The sequence below is a fragment of the Palaemon carinicauda genome, chromosome 7 (genome assembly GCF_036898095.1).
Source record: "Palaemon carinicauda isolate YSFRI2023 chromosome 7, ASM3689809v2, whole genome shotgun sequence".
Classification (NCBI taxonomy): domain Eukaryota; kingdom Metazoa; phylum Arthropoda; class Malacostraca; order Decapoda; family Palaemonidae; genus Palaemon; species Palaemon carinicauda.
Genome location: NC_090731.1, coordinates 143,580,578 through 143,601,042, shown reverse-complemented (window position 1 = coordinate 143,601,042; position 20,465 = coordinate 143,580,578). Strand labels below are relative to the sequence as shown.

General features: G+C 44.0%; 2 protein-coding genes across 4 annotated transcripts in view; one reads left to right on the top strand and one right to left on the bottom strand.

Annotated features, from left to right (window-relative positions):
* EDTP (Egg-derived tyrosine phosphatase) overlaps positions 1-823 on the bottom strand; it is a 73,507-nt gene extending 72,684 nt beyond the window's left edge. Inside the window, exon 1 of the mRNA XM_068376953.1 lies at positions 603-823. Coding sequence (XP_068233054.1) covers positions 603-689 — 87 coding nt within the window. The 5' untranslated portion in view covers positions 690-823. The remainder of the gene's footprint in view (positions 1-602) is intronic.
* A 337-nt stretch (positions 824-1,160) lies between these two features.
* Positions 1,161-20,465, top strand: part of LOC137644047 (mismatch repair endonuclease PMS2-like) — a 95,780-nt gene continuing 76,475 nt past the window's right edge. For 2 of the 3 annotated variants that reach the window (XM_068376951.1, XM_068376950.1), the window contains exons 1-3: positions 1,719-1,846; positions 14,590-14,681; positions 15,859-16,018. In XM_068376951.1, the coding sequence (XP_068233052.1) occupies positions 1,840-1,846; positions 14,590-14,681; positions 15,859-16,018 (259 nt within the window). In that variant the 5' untranslated portion in view covers positions 1,719-1,839. Of the gene's footprint in view, positions 1,189-1,718; positions 1,847-14,589; positions 14,682-15,858; positions 16,019-20,465 lie in introns of those variants that run through there. The other variant, XM_068376952.1, reaches the window with a different exon arrangement.

Sequence of the window (20,465 nt, the reverse complement as noted above, 5' to 3'; positions counted from 1 at the left end):
ATAACCAACCAATCAGGTATCAGCTTTATTCCTGTTCCCAAAATTCAATGACAAAGCAGAGCCTGTGGTATTTTTACCAAAATACAGAATCAAACCAGGAACCCCATTGTATGATACTGGTCAGATCTCATACAAGTAACATCATACATTACTGTGAATTTTCATTAATCCGAGGACACTTTCTGGCAATTGTTAATTTTCAATAAATTTTGTAATGGTTGCTGTCTAATTGGGAAACACTATAATGTACTTAAAAAAATAATTAAAATATAAGTGTGAAAATCATGAAAACTATGAAAATCATGTTGGCTGTTAAAAGACTAGGGCTACCGGTAGCTTAAGAAAATATTCTTGATTTTGTTACAATCTACCTTATCTAGGAAATATAGGTTAGGCAAGAGAAAACTACTCTCCATATCCTACCCGTAACGCATAATTTTGGGTATAAAATTATCTGGCTACCAATATTAAAGAATACTGATAATGAAATGTATATAAATCCTGCACCGAACCACTATATTCCAATATAAATAATACACATTAAATTATGGCACCGCCCACCACTCCCACGATGCCACATGTTAAAATCGCTCGACACCTACCGTCGCACTACTTTCTCTTGCTCGGTAAGTGTTCTTCCCGAAAAATTCGAGTAACTCCTCGATATCCTTGGGTTGTACTTCGGTCATCTTCCTCGTTGCTGCTCGTTTCGAGGCTTAATGAGAGCTTAATGCGGAGGTTTTTCAGAATTCATTGTCGTTGACAATCGACGCAATACCACCATCAGCTGCTTCACAAGTAAACATATACTTCTTCTTCTTCTCGGTTGGCAAGTGCCATTAGTGATCTTAATTCTAAAGGTCACTTATTTTTATAGATGAGACGGAAATTATGACTTTGCATATATAGAAATTTTTGTTATAATAATTATATAATTTTAAATAATGAGATACATTAAACATTTATGATATACTTGCTTTAGGTAACAAATAACAATACTGACCTAAATGTCTGAGATTTTCAAAATGGAACAGATACCTGGGCTTGCATATTTAAACCTTTCAATAGTATAATTTATTATATGATTATCAATTAAACGTTCAAACCATATCAAGTTTAGAGTCTGATCTCAAAGTGTGGAGAGCCGATGTGGAGAAATGAACTCCGCCACTACGCATCATTAACAACGTAATTTGTATGAATTGGCTATTGAATGGATATGTTAGACACCATTTGGGTATATTTTTGGAAGTATTCATAATGCAACAAGTTACAAAATAAACATTTATTTATATAACTGAAATGGACAGCATTTTGTTGCGCGAATTAGATTTTTTTTTCGTTTGCCGCCAAAAATTAACTACGTTGTTACGCTATACAAGATTGTTGTTTTGTAAACTACGTCGTTTAGCATGTCATAGATTTCACAAGCTAATATATAATTAGATAATGTTAATTTTATAGTATCTGAATTGTTTACGAGCTTTTTTTTAAATAAACAGTGAAATGTCTAAATACAGATTTTTTTTTGAGGGGGGGGGGGGGCGTTATTTCATTGTAAACATCAGAATTTCAGAAGTGTCAATGATCAATATTAATGGTAGCAGTTATAGCCGTATACAATGATGATTTAGAAATATCTTAAAAGAAATAAAAGCAAAACATTTTCATCTGATTGTAATTTGTAAACAAGACTGCATAGGCTGCTGTCTGCACAGCTGTGAGTCTGTGACCCCTTGTAGTGTTATATTGACTATCGTGAACGATCATCGAGGAACGTTTAAAACATACACCATTGTCAGATACTAAAATCTTTAATTTGTAGCAGCCGTTCATAAAATGAATGGTGAGTGTCCTGTTTTATTATCTTAGATCTATTTTCTTATTTGTATTTATCAGAGGCATAGGTGTACACAAGATGATCAGTGCAATCCGTACTCAAGTTTTAATGCATATGCTAGACAACACTAGGGAAAGCAATCTAATAGTTTTATTTCTTTATTTTTTTTTGGAAGGTTACTCTTATATCTGAATCTATAGTTTAGACTAAGGCTATTTTCCTGAACAAAAAGATTTCACTTCTGACAGGCCGGTATTAGGCCTACCGGTACTTTCAATAAATCTACTCTTGCAGTATGCTAGTCACTTTCCATAGTAAAAGACTAGTGGTAGGCGAATTGTATAATGATTATGATTTTGCATTATTGTACATTTTTGGCGAATTGTGCTATTATAATTAGGCTACATTCCTAGCCTATACCTTAGTGTTGGTCCGCCTTGGTAGTAGCCTAGTATGGTAGTCTAGAAGGTTATTGACGTTTTCTTTGCCTTTTATAATTTATATTTGTGCTATGGGCTATGCCACTAGTAAACACTAAAGCCTCATTTACCTCCTCTAAACATCTTTGTATGCCATATCGTTAATCTGGTGGCCAAACCCGTGCTTGCTCTGCCTACCTAAACTGATCTACCTTAACCATCCCAAGTCGATGTATATACGAATACTTCACCTTTACCAGAAACCCCTAGAGCAATGGTCAATTCTTTACCCATGTTCACTCACAAGTAAATATTGAAGTCTCGCATTTTTCTTACTTATCGGCCCACTGACCTAGGATGCTATATTATTTTTAACAATTCCAACAGGGAAGTTTATACTGAAATAAACATTCACAAGCATTTTATTGTTGTTACTGTTCTTGAAATATTTTATTTTCCCTTGTTTCCTTTCCTCACTGGGCTATTTTCTTTGTTGGAGCCCCTGGACTTATAGTATCCTGCTTTTCCAACTAGGGTTGTAGTTTAGCAAATAATGATAGTAATAATAACCCAACGTAGACCACTATGCCCTTATTCATCATAGATATATATATATATATATATATATATATATATATGTTTATATATATATACTCCTGCACCCTTACTCCTCTTCCGGTATAAAGTCCACAGTCGTATGGTACATAAGTTTTATGATACAAATCCTGGTGGTGTTAAATTTTGACAAAAGAATGTCAAAACTTTACGGGGAAACCACCCCATTGTAAGCTATGGTACTGCCTTGGTAGGATATATTACTTTGAGTTATGCTCTCACTTAACCAAGCTTGAAGGACTCCAATGCAAAACTTAACCTGCTGCATAGAGTTAGAGATCAAAATGTGACTTTGTTTCCTTTACTATTTTTGGAAGATGTAGGGTTAGGCCTCCCCTATTTTGCTAAGCACTCTTTGAAGAGGGGTAAAGAGTTGATCTTTGTGCATCGTAGATATACTGTACCTACAATATGACATTCAGGTAAATTCACTGCCTGCATTCTTACCTGGTGTGTTGAAGTAGGTATACGTTACAATGAAGACATTGTTTGATCTCCATTGAGGTCTTCCTGTAGGAAACAGTTGGATTTCTTCCATGATTCGATGTTGGTTGGAAATGGGAGTTAATCCTATATGAATACAAATCTTTATTCTTGAAAAGGAGTATGATCATGCCATCCTCAAGCGGTTAGGGTGCCCCAATGGGACGTAGCTAGGGTCCTGATGATGTTGACGGAACCTCCTTTCAAGCCCCTGAAGGACATCTTAGACAAGGAGCTCACCCTCAAGACAGTTTTTCTGTTAGCACTGGCATCGGCAAAACGAGTAGGGTAGCTACACGGACTCTCATACGAGGTGTCGCACTCGAAAGGCTGGCGTGAAGCTACCTTCAAGTTCGTACCATCCTTCGTGGCCAAGACCCAGAACCCCGCAGTCTGGAACTCCAAGTTCGAAGGCTTCTCAGTGCCGGCAATTCCACGCACAGACGACCCGAGGGACTTGAGGCTGTGCCCTGCCAGAGCAGTACGGAAGTACTGTACTTGGAGAGGAGAGTCAAGCTTAGACCCGGAATTAAGAATCTGTTCGTTTCTGCAGGTTTGGTGAAGAAACCAGTCTCCAAATACACGATCTCCTTCTGGTTACGGCAAGTGATCATGAGAGCCTACAGTAGTGCAGGGATGCCTATTCCGGGTAAACCTAGACCCCACGACATCAGAGGGCTGAGTACTTCGTTGGCCTTTGAAAAGAACATGGCAGTCGGCCAAATCCTGCGGGCAGGTACTTGGACCAATCAGTCAACCTTCACAGCTCACTACTTGAAGGAATGTTCGAGGAGGTCCTCGGAGGGATTCTCTCTCGGTCCCGTCATTTCAGCACTTCAAAAGATTTAAAGGTGTAGCCCCAAGGTAACCACGTACAGTAAGTCCTAGAGACTCAGGTTCCTTCCTTACCTCCCTGGTTTCCTTATTACCCTTCCTGAAATGACACTAAAACCCTTGACTGCCAGGACATACATTGTCAGTGAATGGATACGTCTCCGAAGAGTTTTACAGAGGTGAGTTACTTGAACACTAAGATAGTTTTTTGGGTAGTTTTCCCTATTTTCTCATGTTTTCTCTTGAAGGGTCACCAGAACCTAGCCTCCTATCTAGGTTCTCCCCCCTTTCTCTCATCACGGTCTCTGGTTCCTGTGGTACACTCCCACCTCCTAAGGTATAAGTCTCCTAAGAAAGTAGTTCGAGATAAGTATTTCGTGTTGGAACAAATCACAAATTTTAAGTAATTTGTATTTTTCCTAACAGTACTTACCTCGAACTACTTTCGGGTTATGGCCCGCCCATCCTACCCCGAGTGCCTTACAGGACTTAATAGAAACCTATCTGACAAAACTTACTGGAGAGCGAGACCTGAGCAAGCATGCTCTCTGACCCCGGGTCGTCCCTGGGCGCGTATCACTCCGCCAGAGATGCCCTGCATAGAAAACGGGAGTAGGGTAAACTACACAAAATTCTGGTCGGATGGGAGGCGATCCCAGATACTCCTAAGAAAGTAGTTTGAGGTAAGTACTGTTAGGAAAAATACAAATTACCTAAAATTTGTGATTTTCTTTTCAGGAGTGTCTGTGAATGTATGTGGCATAGAGAAAACAAAGGCAGACATGCTGACCTGCCCTGGAGTTACCGATCATAGATGCGGAACATAAATGATCAGGTCTTCGGTTGATCCTAATTCCTTGTGTACAAGTTGCAAGGGTCATAGTTACTTGCAAACTTCTCCCTGTGAGAAATTTAAGGAGGGTCCGTCCTCCCAGTGGCAGTAGAGGGGTAAGCCCGACTTTTTTTCCACTGAGAAAGTGGTGGGCTTCCTTATCAAAGCAAACCCTTGAAATCTGTTTCAGAGGTTAATCCTGGTGATGATGCCCTGAGGATGCTATTGTTATCTTTGTGTGTGGAGGGCACTCCTTCCCAAGGAGAGGCTGTTATCGGCTCTTGCTGGCTCACATTAAAGGCGTGGCTACCTTGGCTTCACCTGCGGGTGCCTTCCTTGTGTTTGTGATGACCTTGAAGTCCGTGTGTGGGCCTCCTCGGCTGCTGTCCGTCTTTCAAGATGTAAGAAGTATTCCTTTCCTTTTGTCCAGAGTTCCAAGGTGATTGTAAAATCTAGTTCTCCATGGGATTCTTCTTTACTTGATTAGAAGAGACATAATTTCACGTCTTCTGAGGTTGAGCCTATTTGTCGCCAAGAACTTTCCTATGAGAAGCTAGACTCTCTTGGTGAGTGTGCTACTGTGGTGTGCGTCTTCCAGCGTTCATGAGAGCTTGCTTATAGCGAACAAACTCAAGACTTTGGCCTTTCTCCTGTCACTGTGTGTGCCTTAGCACTATTGTGTACACAAGATAATGAGCATATCTTGTCTCGCTGACACACTTCAATTAAGACACAGTCAAATGATTGGGATCCTGTTTATGCTTGTGCACGTGCCCTTGTCCGCTTCTGCACTCCGTAGTTTCATTACTTTCTTATTCATAAACATAGCTCACATCATCGCGTCGAGCTGTTAGACGTTCATCTAACTATCGATCGGCAGATAACTTAGACTACTAGCCTGTGCTGGCAACAAGAATGGAGCAACTGCACAACCTTATGGTCACTCTAAATCCCTCGTTGGTTATCCAAGGGAAGCATATGCCTCAATACTGGATGTTATTCCATTATGCTCACGCTTCCCTGAAGACGTGCACGTGCTTACAGATCCAAGAGCATGTCCCCTGTTAACATGCGCAATGATGGCAATGCGTAACCTGGCAAGGCAATCACATGTCTGGGACAGAGAGTTTCATGAGGAGATATCTCATTCAGACCTCTTTGAAACTCTGGTGTATAGGCTCTCACCTATCGAGCCCCCGGTCCCTAGAGAGTCCTCTAGCTCGCACCCAGTCAAAGCTAACATATTCTCCTGAATGGCTTTTGCATTTTTTAAAAAGTAATTTCTTCTCATTGTTCTCAGTTAGTTATTGAAGTAACAACTTTTGTGTGCTCTTATAGAGCTTCATTCTTTTCTTGGCATTGCGGTACTCAAAGATCTGTTCATGCTCAATTCTTTCACTTGAAAAAGTGTGGATTTTCAAATCCAGCAATATAAAAATACTGTCAAGGGCTTGCCACTTAACCCCACATTACTTGTTCAAGCCTAAGATAACTTGTAAAGTTGTCTAACCATCAACAGCTTGCTTTTATACTTGGTTGGATAGGTGGCCAGGTAAGGCTCTTTTTTTGGAGTGTTTGAAGGATATGCTGACCTCAAGGAAGGCAAATTAAACAGAGGATTTTTACATTGAAAAAATATGAATTTTGTTGTTTATGACATAAATGCATCTACAGTATATAACAAAAGAAGTTAGTTCCTACACTTGATACAAGCCGTCATTCTTTACTATAGGAGATATTCTAGCGCGAGCTGAAAAATACGGCAGAAAACCACCTGTTATCCACCTGTTAGTGGTGGGGTACTGCCGGTTGGTAGCTACTGAATACCTTCAATCGAATTCTAGCCGTCGCAGTGGTAACACCGCTGCTCCTGCTTTTGTTTGACTGGCAGACTAGCCTTTCTTTATTGTGTTTTTGATTAACTCTTTTTCTTTGTTAGATGTGATGTCCTCTATTATGAGGAAGTGTCCCAGGGTTCCCCCGAAATCTTGTGGCACATTTATGTCACCAACGGAGGTGGATCCTCATTCCCTATGCCCTTTGTGCAGAGGTCATAAGTGTTCTGAAGGCTCCCCCTGCCAAGTATGTAGAGAATGGTCGCCCTCTCAGTGGGAAAAGTTCGTGAAGAGGAAGAAGAAATTGAAAAAGGATTCGTTACCTCCAGGTTCGTCGTCGAAAGGTAAGGAGTATCGGGCCTCTTCTTCGGCCTCTCAATCTCTCTCTTCAGACTCTTCCTTGCCTCCATCCTCCGGGGGGGAAGTCAAGGAAGAGCGGCACCATTGACTTAACCCCCATTCCCCCTGGTCAGGCGGTTCACGTTGCCCCTCCCACTGGTACAATTTTTTCCACCACCGGGAATGACTCTATTACTGTACCGCTTCCATTCCAGATCATGTACGAGCGGTATGGCCTGCCCTTGGACTCCCTGGTTCTCCTTCGGAGGAAGTGTGGAACCAGTTCCTCGCGGGCACAGTTTAACCTCGGGTCCCTTCTGTATTTGAACCCTGGGGAGTTCCGGACCTCACCTACCTCCCGTCAACTCAGTCGGCGTCCGCAGAAGTTTCAGTAGATATAGTAACTTCAGCTCCGGCGGCGCTTACTTCGCACCTCGCTTGCGCTTCTACAAAACTATAACGTCGCAAGTGCAAACATCGCAATACCTCCCCCTCTTCCTCCTCATCATCATCATCATCATTGTCCTCGCTCTCCTTGGAGGCTAGGAGGGAGAGAGAGAAGAGGAAAAGGAAAGCTCGCTCTCCTTCGCCCAGACGTTCTCGTCGTAGAGACAGGCGACATAGGTAGAGACATCATCGTTCTCGCTCTTCCTCGCCTTCTATCTCTTCACGAAATGTCTTGCCGAGAGACTATAAGCGCTCTCGTCACAAACATAAGATGAGCGCTTCCTCGCATCATCGTTCTGCCTCGCTATCGACTTCCTTTCGCGAGGGATCATCTAGGCGCTTCAAGAAAAAGAACGCTACGATACGTTCTCGCTCTTTGTCACGAAAGTTCTCCAAAGCGTAATAAGCGCTCCCATTGGAGAAGCTTTCCCCACGATTTTTCATCTAATCAGATAAGGGAAAAGCGCACTCTGTGCGCGATCCCTCTCCTTCACATATTAGTTTGAGGAGCTTAGATCACTCTAGGAAAGGGAGAAAGAGCACTTCTCCTCACCATCGCTACGTATCAACAGAGAGAGCGCTCCCGTCCTTCATCCTCCCGATCGCGCAAGTCTCCGGGCATATCCGCGCAGGGGTCAATCACCTCGCCCTCGTGTTTCAGACAGGACAGCTCCGGTCCCCTTGCTCCCTAATGAGTTACGGAATGCGAGCCTCACGAGAACCTCGGAAGAAGACGCAGGGGTTCAACCCTTCTTCTCTTCGGTTGAGAGCAGAGGGAAAAGGCCAGATCGCCGATCAATGCAACCTCCTCTACCTCGTTCTTCAGACCCTTCAAAAAGAGGAATCTCTACGAATCTTAATAGGACAGTACCGATAATTCGGTCACTTACGCCTAGACCGTCGACTTCCAGGCAAGGTCAGACGCTCGCTGCGCCATTATCCATCGCTCAGCCTTCCCTTGGAACAACGGCAATGGAATCTCCTACTTCGCCGTTACCTCCAGACACTGACTTCTATCGCCCTTCCTCGCGAGGAATTAGCGCAACCGGAAGATTCCTCAGAAGAGCAACCATCAAAGGACTTAGATTCCTCCTATCTGAGGGCTCTAAGAATTATGTGTAATATCTCAGGCCTTGGCGATACTACATCTGTCGCCTCGACATAACGACGCTCCACCTTTAGACAGACTATGTCGTCCTCCACCAAACTCTAAGACCAGAATCGAACTTCCCTGGTCTATTAACACTGCAGGCCGTCTGAGGAAGGTCTCGCAGGCGGTCTCGGGGGAAACGGGATCCTTGATTATTATTATTAGTAGTAGCCAAGCTACAACCCTGGTTGGAAAAGTAAGATGCTATAAGCCCAAGGGCTCCAATAGGGAAAAATAGCCCAGTGAGGAAAGGAAATAAGGAAATAAATAAATGATGAAAACAAATTAACAATAAATCATTCTAAAACCAGTAACAACGTCAAAATAGATGTCATATATAAACTATTAACAACGTCAAAAACGTGATGTCATATATAAACTTTAAAAAGACTCATGTCAGCCTGGTCAACATAAAAACATTTGCTCCAACTTTTGAAGTTCTACTGATTCAACTACCCGATTAGGAAGATCATTCCACAATGCAAGGATCCTATAAACTTCTACAATTTCCATTTTCGAGGAAAAAGCACTGTTATAAGGTCAGAGACGCCAACCCTTCTCTGACCCTGGATCCCCTCTAAGCGAGGCTCACACCTGGCTGCTCTTCAGAGACTCTTCTCTCCCAGTCTCCTTCACTGCCACAGAAGCCTCGGCAATGGAAGCAGCTTCAGTGTCCCTTCGGGAGGCATTATCCTGGTTTGACACGTGGTCAGGCACAGTCGGCTACCTAGCGAGTCACGAAGACCTATCAAACCAAAACTCCATGCAGTCCCTACAGGAAGTCCTAGCTGCTGGGGCCAAGACAATGGACTTCCAAACTGCTACAACTGGGTCCTCTAAAGGAGGGAATCAGTTGTTTCCAGGCTTCATAGGAGCATTGGTATGGCCGAGAAATCAGATTTGAGAAACTTGGACCTTCTGCAACCTCTCCTCTTTTCTAAACAAGCAGTTTCCTCTCCCTTGATACTTGGAGGAAAGAGACGCAGGACACCGCGATGCAAAAGGCTGCCTCCCTTCGCACAATGCAACAGCAGCCAACTCCACAACCCAAAACCACAACCGCAACTCCACTCCCAGCGAAGAGCCTCAGCCGCCCCTCTTTTATAGCCAAACCTATGGGCAGAGGAAAGTCGGCTCCTCCCAAGGCTAAAGGCTGAGGGAGGAACCTTAGACAGAAATAGGGTCACGGCTCCCCCCTCGCAGTGCGTAGGGGGGTGCCTGTAGGGGAGTTGGAGGAGGTGGAAGACTATGGGGGCCATGCAATGGACCATCAAGGTGCTTCGTTGGGGGTACCGCATCCCCCTTCATGGACTCTCCTCCTCCTCTAATTCCTCCCCCAATCTCGTCCTCCCAGGTCCCTCGGGATCCCGGGAAACAGCAAGCCCTAGCTCGGAAGATCCAGAGCATGCTTCTAAAAGGTGCCATACAAGAGGTCTCCAACACCTCCTTAGGGTTTTTCAGTCGCCTCTTTCTTGTAGAGAAAGCCTCGGGAGGTTGGAGACCAGTAATCGATCTCTCTACCTTGAATCAGTTTGTGAAGCAAACTCTATTCAAAATTGAGACAGCAGCCTCCGTGATCCAAGCGGTGCATCCAGGAGACTTTATGGCATCTGTGGACTTAAAAGAAGCATATTTCAAAGTGCCGATCCATCGCGCATATCGGAAATTCCTGCGCTTTCTGGTTCAGGGTCGAATCTTCGAGTTCAAAGTCCTATGCTTCGGCCTCTCAACCGCCCCACAGATCTTTACGAAGGTTTTCGAACTCGTTTCCTCGTGGGCTCACAAGCCCGGGATACGACTGCTAAGGTACCTAGACGATTGTCTACTCCTGACCTCATGCAGGGAGCTAGCTCTGGATCACCTGAGAAGACTTCTAGATCTTTGCAAGGGCCTGGGGATCCTTGTAAACAAAGAGAAGTCTTGTTTGATTCCAACCCAAGTCTTAAACTATTTGGGTATGTCCATCAATACCCAGGTAGGTAGGGTGTTCCCTTCGGAAGACAGACTTCGGAGACTGGAACAATCCATCGCCCAACTCTTGTCTCCACTGCCTCCTACAGCCAAGTCGTGGCAGAGAATTCTGGGCCATCTTTCCTCCCTGGAAAAACTAGTTCCAGTCGGAATATCAAGAATGAGAAGTCTCCAGTTGCATCTGAAGACCCATTGGTCTCAAAAGATCGATTCCCCATTCTTGTCAGTGGAGGTTCCAGCTCTGGTGATACAAAATCTTCATTGGTGGTCAACCAGAGAGAATACCCAAAAGGGCATTCCCCTCCAAAGCCCCAGTCCGAAGTTAAAACTCTTTTCGGACGCATCGCTACGGGGCTGGGGTTCCCACCTAGGCCCGAAATTAGCATCAGGAGTTTGGTCTCCGATAGAACAAACTTTCCATACAAATCTCCTGGAATTATTAGCAGCCTGGAAAGGCCTAAAATACTTTGTAAAAGATCTACAAGGACGGGAAGTGGTGCTGATGAGCGACAACTCCATAGCCGTCTCGTACATCAACAAACAAGGGGGTACTCTGGCAAGAGACCTCTGTCTGCTAGCGGTCCAGATTTGCCTATGGGCGGAAGGTCACAACATTTCTCTCACAGCCAGGTTTATTCCGGGCCGGAGAAACATCATGGCGGATCAACTGAGCAGGCATCACCAAGTGTTGAGTGGCGATTGGTCATCACCAAGTGTTGAGTGGCGATTGGTCATCACCAAGTGTTGAGTGGCGATTGGTCTTTGGATCCTCAAGTAGCGAAGACAGTAATAGCTTTGTGGGGTTTCACCACAATAGACCTGTTCGCCACTTCCCTGAATGCGAAACTTCCCCGCTACAGGTCCCCAGTTCCAGACCGTCAGGCAGCGATCGAGGACGCCCTTCAACATTCTTGGGACAACCTGGACGCATACGCCTTTCCTCTCTTTTGCCTGCTCAGAAGGGTGATCAACAAACTCAGGACCTCCCGGAACAGCAAGCTAACCCTAATAGCTCCGGCATGGCCAAGCAGAGAATGGTACGCAGACCTTCTTTTCCTGCTGGTTCAGGTTCCAAGGTTTCTTCCTCCAGAACCCCTTCTGCTGACGCAGCCACACAGTGGTGTCCCCCACGGGAGAATCCCCTTCCTGAAGCTTCATGCCTGGAGGCTGTCCAGGCACCTGCGCCAATCTTCCACAAACCTCTACCAAGCAAGATGGAGGGTGTTTGCAGCTTGGTGTAGAGAGCGAGACGTGTCTCCACTTGATCCCTCTCTTCTATTAGTGGTAGACTTCCTTGTGTGCCTCAGGGAGGAAAAACTCTTCTCAGTCTCGGCAATTAAAGACTATCGTTCAGCCTTAAGCCTCATCTGTAGACTGAGAGGGGTTGACCTTTCCACTTCAGAATATATCACCTTGTTAATTCGAGGTTTTGAGAGATCTTGCCCCCAGTTGAGATTAGAACATCACTTTGGGACGTGTCCCTGGTCTTACGTTCCTTGAAGGGTCCACCCTATGAGCCCTAAATAGGACCTCTGACTACTTCCTAACCCGTAAGACCGTCTTCCTAGTAGCTCTGGCCTTGGCAAAAAGGGTCGGTGAACTACATGGTCTGTCCTACGAAGTCACCTAGAGGATGAGGGAAAGTCTTGCTCAACTTCGTGCCAGCCTTTGTGGCCAAAACTCAGAATCCTTCATTGGCCGATGAGAGGTTTAGAGAATTTCAATTTTCCAGCCTCAATAAGGTAACACAGGATACAGACCAATTGCTACTGTGCCCAGTCAGGGCGCTAAGGAAATACCTGAAGCGCACCAGACCTTTCAGACCACGTCTCCGTCATCTCTTCCTCAGTACCAACAAGGTAAAGAAGAGAATCTCTCGCAACACCATCTCTTTCTGGCTCAAAAAAGTTATTGCGAGAGCCATTCACGGAGACCCAGAGGCAGCTCAACCCAAAGCCCATCAATTTAGGGAAGTGGCTGCCTCACTGGCATTTAAGAAAAATTTTTCAGTCTCCCAAATCTTGAGAGCTGGAGTCTGGAAACGCCAATCTACATTTACCATTCACTATTTAACCGATGTGACACTTAGGTCTCACCTTTTCTATAGGGCCTATTGTGGCAGGTCAACAGGTGTTGTAGCTACTTTACGCCCTTTCAGGGGAGAGTAGCCATTGGTCGAGGATTCTGTGTTACGCTAGGTTTTTAGAAGGACATCCATCTATCTTCTGCGCTTCCTTCTCCCTCCCATCTGGGATATCCTAGTCTGTATCCAGTTTCAGTTGGACTCGCCAATGGAAATAAGGTATGAAACTCATCTGACTTCTCTCACAGGGTATAAGTTATACTCTTAGTCACGAGAGTTCCCCTTTTCAAGGTCAGGGGAATCCTAAGTATGAAAGGGTCCGAGTCGAATGTTCCTGACCCTCTTTATCCGGAACATTTGTTTCCACGTAATTACAAACTTTCAGTCGTGCTAAGATTATGGGGATCTACAAAGAAAAGTTTAACGGGAGATTTTTTTGTCAAGAGAGTCTAGTCTGAGGACTATCTTCCCTAGGAATAGGGAATGCTTCGACCACCCTGGCCTCAAGACAGTCTCTTATAGTAAAGAATGAGGGTTTGTATCAAGTGTAGGAACAAATGACAAATTTACAACAGAGTTTGTATTTTTCCTAACATACAAACCTGAATTCTTTACACAAATCTTCCCTCCGTCTTTGCCCCCTAAAAATGGTCCTAGGTAGAATCCGATTGAAGGTATTCAGTAGCTACCGACCGGCAGTCCCCCACCACTAGCAGGTGGATAACTACCGGCCCGGTCGTTAACGACCAGCACGCGCTAGAATATCTCCTATAGTAAAGAATTCGGGTTTGTATCCTAGGAAAAATACAAACTCTGTTATAACTTATAAGTTTGTCATTTTTCGTACAAGTCCTTTAATCATCTATTGTTCCAACATGGAGTACTTACCTCGAACTACTTTCTTAGGAGTATCTGGGATCTCCTCCCAACCGACCATAATTTTGTGTAGTTTACCCTACTCCCGTTTTCTATGCGGGGTAACCTCTGGTGGTGTGATACGCGCCACGAGGCGACCCGGGGTCAGAGAGCATGCTTGCTCAGGTCTCGATCTCCAGTAAGTTTTCTGGTCGCGTCGCGATAACATCTTGACGCGCTCTCCTTATCCACTGCGACCCTTTGTGTCTCACGCGGTCCCCACATGGTCCCATTGTGCTCTTTCCATATCCTTTCCCTCTGTGTTCCTGTGTCTCGCGGTGCCTTACTAGTGCGTGATGGAGCATCCCCGTCGTTGTCCCGGGCCTATGGCCGGTAAATCGTGTGGCGCTTTTCTTTCCTTGTGTTCGTCGTGTAGGGGCAGCGTGTGTTCCTCTTTAGCCACGAGTCCGGAGTGCGAGTCCTGGAACGAGGTGCAGTGGGTGCGATACAGCACCAAGAAGAAGGCGGCGTCCAAGAGGTCGCCTAGGAAGCCGAGCGTCTCCTCGCCGCTTGCTTCTCCCGATGCTTCGTCAGATAGAGCTTCTCAGCCACTTTCAAGTCCTTTAATCATCTATTTTAATGACCATTCTTTTCTTTTTGGCTTTGGATGTCACTGGATAGTAGTTTTGGAAGGATCCATTTGATATAACTGGGATTCCATATCTATGGTAATAAGGAATTTAGTGTACAACATATGATTGATTAGATTTTATACTGTACATTTCTTTATTCATAAAAATTCCATGTTTATCATAGGTACTTGAACAGACTTTTCGCTCCAAAGATTCAACTAATTATTTTTTAATATTTATTCTACCTATTTCAGAAGAACTAGACACATCCATAGCAACAAATGAGGCTGCAAAAACAATAAAGGCAATAGACAAAACAACAGTGCATCGGATATGTTCTGGTCAGGTGAGTGAGTACGGTATATGAAAAGCATTTTATAGGAAAATGGTAAAGAGTAACAAAACAGTCCATTGTGAAAAAATAAGAGAAATTTCATGTGTTAAATAATTTTCTATTTATGGATTACTTAACCAACCTGAAATGCAAAACTTTACACAGTAAAATAATAGAGTAGTAAACTAATTATAACATTTTGTAATTTTCTGTTATGGCAAACTTTTCAGTCATAGGCCTATTGGGCCCAAATTACTGTTGTGGTTGTCCCCAGACACACCAATTACAGAGTTGTAAAGTCAGAATTAGTAAGAGATCTATGAGTGATTGTATGCACAATCACACCTCTGAACCCTGAAAGCTCTATGCTTGTTCTCCCTGGTCTTTAAATTCATGAAACTGTACACCTTTTATACGTTGTCATTAATCCTATGAAACTCTGCCAGTTATTCCAGGTCATTAAACTTTTGAAACTGTATGCCTGTTCTTCATGGTCTTTAAATTTGGAAAACGGTATGCCTCTGCTCTCTGGCTGTTGAATTTGTGAGGCTGTATGCCTGTTCCCCATTGTGATTAAACTCATGAAACCATGTGCCTGTTTTCCCATATAATTAAATTCATAAAACTGTATGCCTATTCTCCTTGGTTATTAAACTTTTGAAACCTTATGCCTGTTCTCCCTGGTCTTTAAATTTATAAAATGGTATGCCTGTAAACTTATGAAACGGTATGCCTGTGCTCCCTGGCTGTTAAATTTGTGAGGCTGGATGCCTGTTCCCTATTGTGATTAAACTCATGAAACCATATGCCTGTTTTCCCATATAATTAAATTCATAAAACTGTATGCCTATTCTCCCTGGTTATTAAACTTTTGAAACCTTATGCCTGTTCTCCTTGGTCTTTAAACTTATAAAACAGTATGCCTGTGCTCCCTGGCTGTCAAATTTGTGAGTGTATGCTTGTTCCCCTTTGTGATTAAACTCATGAAACCATATGTCTGTTTTCCTTGGTAATTAAATTCATGAAACTGTATGCCTATGCTCCCTGGTCATTAAACTTATGAAACTGTATGCACGTTCTCCCTGGTCAGTAAATAGTTTAGTCTGTATTTTCAGAAGGCTGTTTCATTTCAGAAATTTTACATATATTCTACTGTATTGGAAAGTTCATATGTTCTTGCTTATTTCAGGTTGTTTTAACACTTGCAACAGCTGTGAAAGAACTTGTGGAAAATAGTATTGATGCTGGTGCTACTAGTGTAGAAGTGCGTCTCAGAGACCATGGAATGTCTTTGGTTGAAGTCAGTGATAATGGGAAGGGTGTGGAAGAAGAGAATTTTGAAGGCTTGAGTAAGTTGTTTTTTCTGTTAATTTTTTCATTCATAGATATAAAATAATTTGAAAATTTTGATGTACATTATGTGTAAAGGTGCATTCCTTTTGCCAGAGATTATGTACAGTCTATATATAAAGATACAGTACAGTTAAAAATATGGTTACATTTCATATTTATTTGCTCTTGTGAGATTCATCTATGGAATGATTGTTTAAAAAAATTTCTGACTTGATAGGCAGTCATATTATGGAAGAAGAGTATTATAACACTCTCCACCGACACCAGTTGGGCTTTTCCGTATGTCACTTCATCTTCTTTGGACAGTTTCGATTGACAGGAGTTTGAGACGTTCTAAGTTGTAATTCATATTGTCATACTGTATATGGATTTTATTCTATGAAACAAATGTTTAAATAATTGGTAAATGGAAAAGGAATATATAGTCAGCTTCCATAAAATACAGTATAAGAACAATATTCCATTGAAGGGCTGATAAATTCTAAATAAATCTGAAAGAATTGCCTAAAGGAATAATAAAATCAACCAATCTTTATTTATAGTTTGTAGACTGTCAATTTCACTTCTCATCTTGTTGTGAGATCTGAGAATATTTCTTATCTTATTGTGAGAGTTGAAAATATTGTCTTCTTGGTCTGGTTAATCCTCTGGAAAAGTGTTATCAGTACATTTGCATCTTTTCATGACTTGTGATTTTTGCCTCTTAAACAGGATTCTTTTCATCTGTATCCCTTTGTCTCATCATGGTTTTACTTCAACTTTTGACATACAGTATGCTTATTCCATTTAGCCTACAACACCTTATCCTCCTCTAATATGACATATGAATATCAAAACAGTTAGATAACTCCCTATTTTCCTAGAATATACTCGGTATAGTCAACTTACAAATTTATCAATCTCCTTTATGCTAGATTTTCCAGCATCTCTTAGCAAAAGGCTTTTTGCAATGTACTGCACAGATGTCTGGAGGCCTGCAAAGGTCCTCTGCAGATGTCTACCAGGGAAAGTGAACCATCTTCTGCAATTTGTGTTGTAAAAGGGATACTTTTCTAGTCGAAGCATATCTAGTGCAGATTCGATTTAAGCCTTTACCTTCGTCGAGGGAAGAACCTTTCTGTCACTTCTGTCCAAGGGCCTCTCAGCCATGAGTCTTTCAACTGAAGGGTATAGACCTCTCGTCGTTGGAGTTGTTAATGCTTATGAGGAGCTTCAAGAAGTATTGCCCACCACAGGACCTCAGTCCCCCTAAGTGGGACGTGACTTAGGTTCTCAAGGTTCTTACTCGTATCCCGTTTGAGCCTTTGAGGAAGTCGTCAGACAGAGATCTGACTCTTGCACTGTCATTTTACTAGTCTTAGCATTCCTGAAGAAAGTGAGTTGCACGGTCTCTCTTATTTAGTCACCCATAGAGAGGGTTGAAAGGGGGTCTCTTTAAAGTTTGTGCCAGAACTCAGAACTCTTCTGTGCATGACCCCAGGTTCAAAACTTTCTCCATCCCCTCACTACGTAAAAAATTTTAATGGTAATCAAGATCATGTGCTTTTGTGTCCCATGAGAGCTCTGATGTGCTATCTGAAAAGGACCCAACACCTAAGGCCTGAGTGTCAGAGTCTCTTCCTTAGCACTAGCAGAACCAAGAAAGATGTGTTTAGGAACACAATCTCTTTTTGGCTTCATGTGACGATCCATAGGGCATACACTTTGATTGCTAACAGGGTTGAAGTACCAGCCAGAACCAGGACTCCTTAAGATGGGTTTAGGTTCCACCTTAGACATTAAGAGGGATCTTGCAGTCAGCCAGTTGTTAAATGCTGGTGTTTGGAGATGCCAAACGACCTTCTCAGCCGATTACTAATAAGGATATACCCAGAATTTCGTCAACAATTTTTAAATATTTAACTTAGCCGGTGAATATATAATAGCTGCAACTCTGCGGCTCGACAGACAACATACTTAAAAAACTCGCGAGCGATCGCTATGCAGGTTGCGGGTGTGCCCACCAGCGCCAACTGTCGGCCAGATACCACTCTCGGATGTAAACAAAACCTTCAATTCTTCTCTGTCGACGTTGACGACAAGACGTACTTTTACTCGCTGTAGAACCTGGAGTTTTCCCATCATATTTGGTGAAGTACTTTAATTTGGTTTGAGCTTTCGCAGTACAGGTGTTTTTCTTCAAAATAAACCCTTGAACTCTTTTTTTGAATCGGATTATTTGTTGATGACTTAGATCGTTTTTGGAATTTTCTTTGACTAATTCAAAATGGCTGACCCTTCTCAAGTTCCTAAGATTCGAAAGTGTAATGCTAGGGACTGTAATAGGCGTCTTCCAAAGGCTTCTCTCGACCCTCACACTGTTTGTTCCAATTGTCGGGGTAAAACCTGTCAATTGGGAGATCGGTGTGAGGAATGCGTGGGCCTTTCGGAATTCGATTGGATCGAATTTGATAAATATACACGCAGACTAGAGAGAGATAGGGTAAGGAGAAGTTCTTCTAGGTCGGTAGATATTTCCTCTCCACATGCCCCTGAACCTAATCCTTCCCCTGTAGTGGTTGTTCCTAACCCCCCTCCTAGCACTCAGGAACCGTCTATGCAAGACATGTTGCGTGCTATTCATGCCTTGGGGGAGAGAGTTGAGGCTTTAGCAAGTGACCGTAATCAACTCATGGCGGACGTGAAGGAACTCAAGTGCCAAAGTGCCACGGCGGAAAGTGGGAAAGTGCCTAGTGTTACGCAAAGTGTTGTGAACAGTGTTGCGACCGAGGGTTTGTCTGTTCGTGCCTGTCGTTCACCTAGTCCGGGACCTCTTGCAAGCTCCCAAGCCCAGGGGAGAAGCAATGTCGTACGACTTATGGGTTCGAGAGGCCTTGATCAGCGAACAGACGTTCCCTCTTTGGTATCAGGCGTATCTCGTCAAGATCGCCCCTACCATAAGACGAGAGAGCCCATTTTTACCTCGTCGTCCGAAGGCGTTTCACGTAAGAAACCATGGACTAAGGTCTCTAGACCTTTGAAACGCAAGTCGGTCCCTTCAGGACAAGTCCAACGTCCCGGATGTAGCCACTGGGACAGTTCGGACCCGTTGCCGTCATCTGATGACTGCTCGCCGCCTAAGAAAGGCAAGGTTGTGCCGTCTCAGTCGCTAACCCCGTCTGTTACCGCACCCGCTTCCGTAGACCCTAAATGGGTGTTACTGCAAGACATGCAGTCTAAGCTTGCGTCCCTTATGGAAGACTACAACACAGAGAAGGTTTCCGTTGAACCTACTGGCCGTCAGCCATCCAAGCGTTCTGTTGTGCGTTCTGTTGACGTTGATGTAGCTTTCTCGCGTCAACCAGTTGGGGTTGTACCTCCCCCGATGCGATCCCGTGTGGATTTCCAGCCGCACGTTGACGTTAGGCAACTCACTGATGCGATTGGTGACGTTCAGGACGTTCACCAACCATCAAAGTTGACTTGTTTTGACGCGGTGCGTCAACCTCCGCAACCCAGTATGGTGTTGACTGCACAACCCAGACGGTCTAAACAGTCTCGGGTGGACGCTGTGCGTCCTCGCGCACCTGTTGTTGTTGACAGTTCCCAGACTGTTCAGCAGTTTCAGGACGCTGCGTCCTGCTCCGTCACGTATGCACCAGTGCGGCCGGACGCTGCGAGTCAAACGTTGCCTACCCCTTTGCCGTTTTCTCATCAGTTATCAGATGAGGAACGTTCAGATGAGGACGTTGCTGAACCACAGCCTGAGGATCAGCCTTCAGATTTAGATGAGCCTAAAGCAGTTCCACCATCTATGGACTTTAAAAAAGTCATGCTTGTTTTTAAAGAGTTGTTCCCCGAACACTTTATCTCTGTGGCTCCTCGTTCGCCGCCGTCTGAGTTTGTTTTAGGCGTTCCTGCTGTCATGCCAGCCTTTACGAAACTCGTTCTCTCTCGCTCATCCAAGAGAGCTTTACGGCTGTTAGGCGATTGGTTGAAAACCAAGAGGAGTTTAGGGAAGACGGCCTTTGCCTTCCCCCCATCTAAACTCTCGTCTAGATCGAGCGTCTGGTATGCCACGGGAGAAGTTCTCGGCTTGGGAGTTCCTGCCTCTGCCCAGGGCGACTTCTCAAGTCTTGTAGACTCTCCCCGCCGCCTTGCCATGAGACGCTCGAAGATTAGTTGGTCATCCTCGGACCTGGACCACCTTCTTAAAGGCATCTTTAGGGCGTTTGAAGTTTTTAACTTCCTGGACTGGTGTTTGGGAGCCCTGAGTAGGAAAATCTCATCTGCCGATAGGGATGTTTCCTTACTCATTATGTCCTGCATGGACAAGGCCGTCCGCGATGGATCCAACGAGCTTGCCGCTTCATTCACGTCAGGAGTCCTAAAGAAACGAAAGTCTCTGTGCTCTTTTCTTTCAGCAGGAGTGACGCCATGTCAAAGATCTGAGCTACTCTTTGC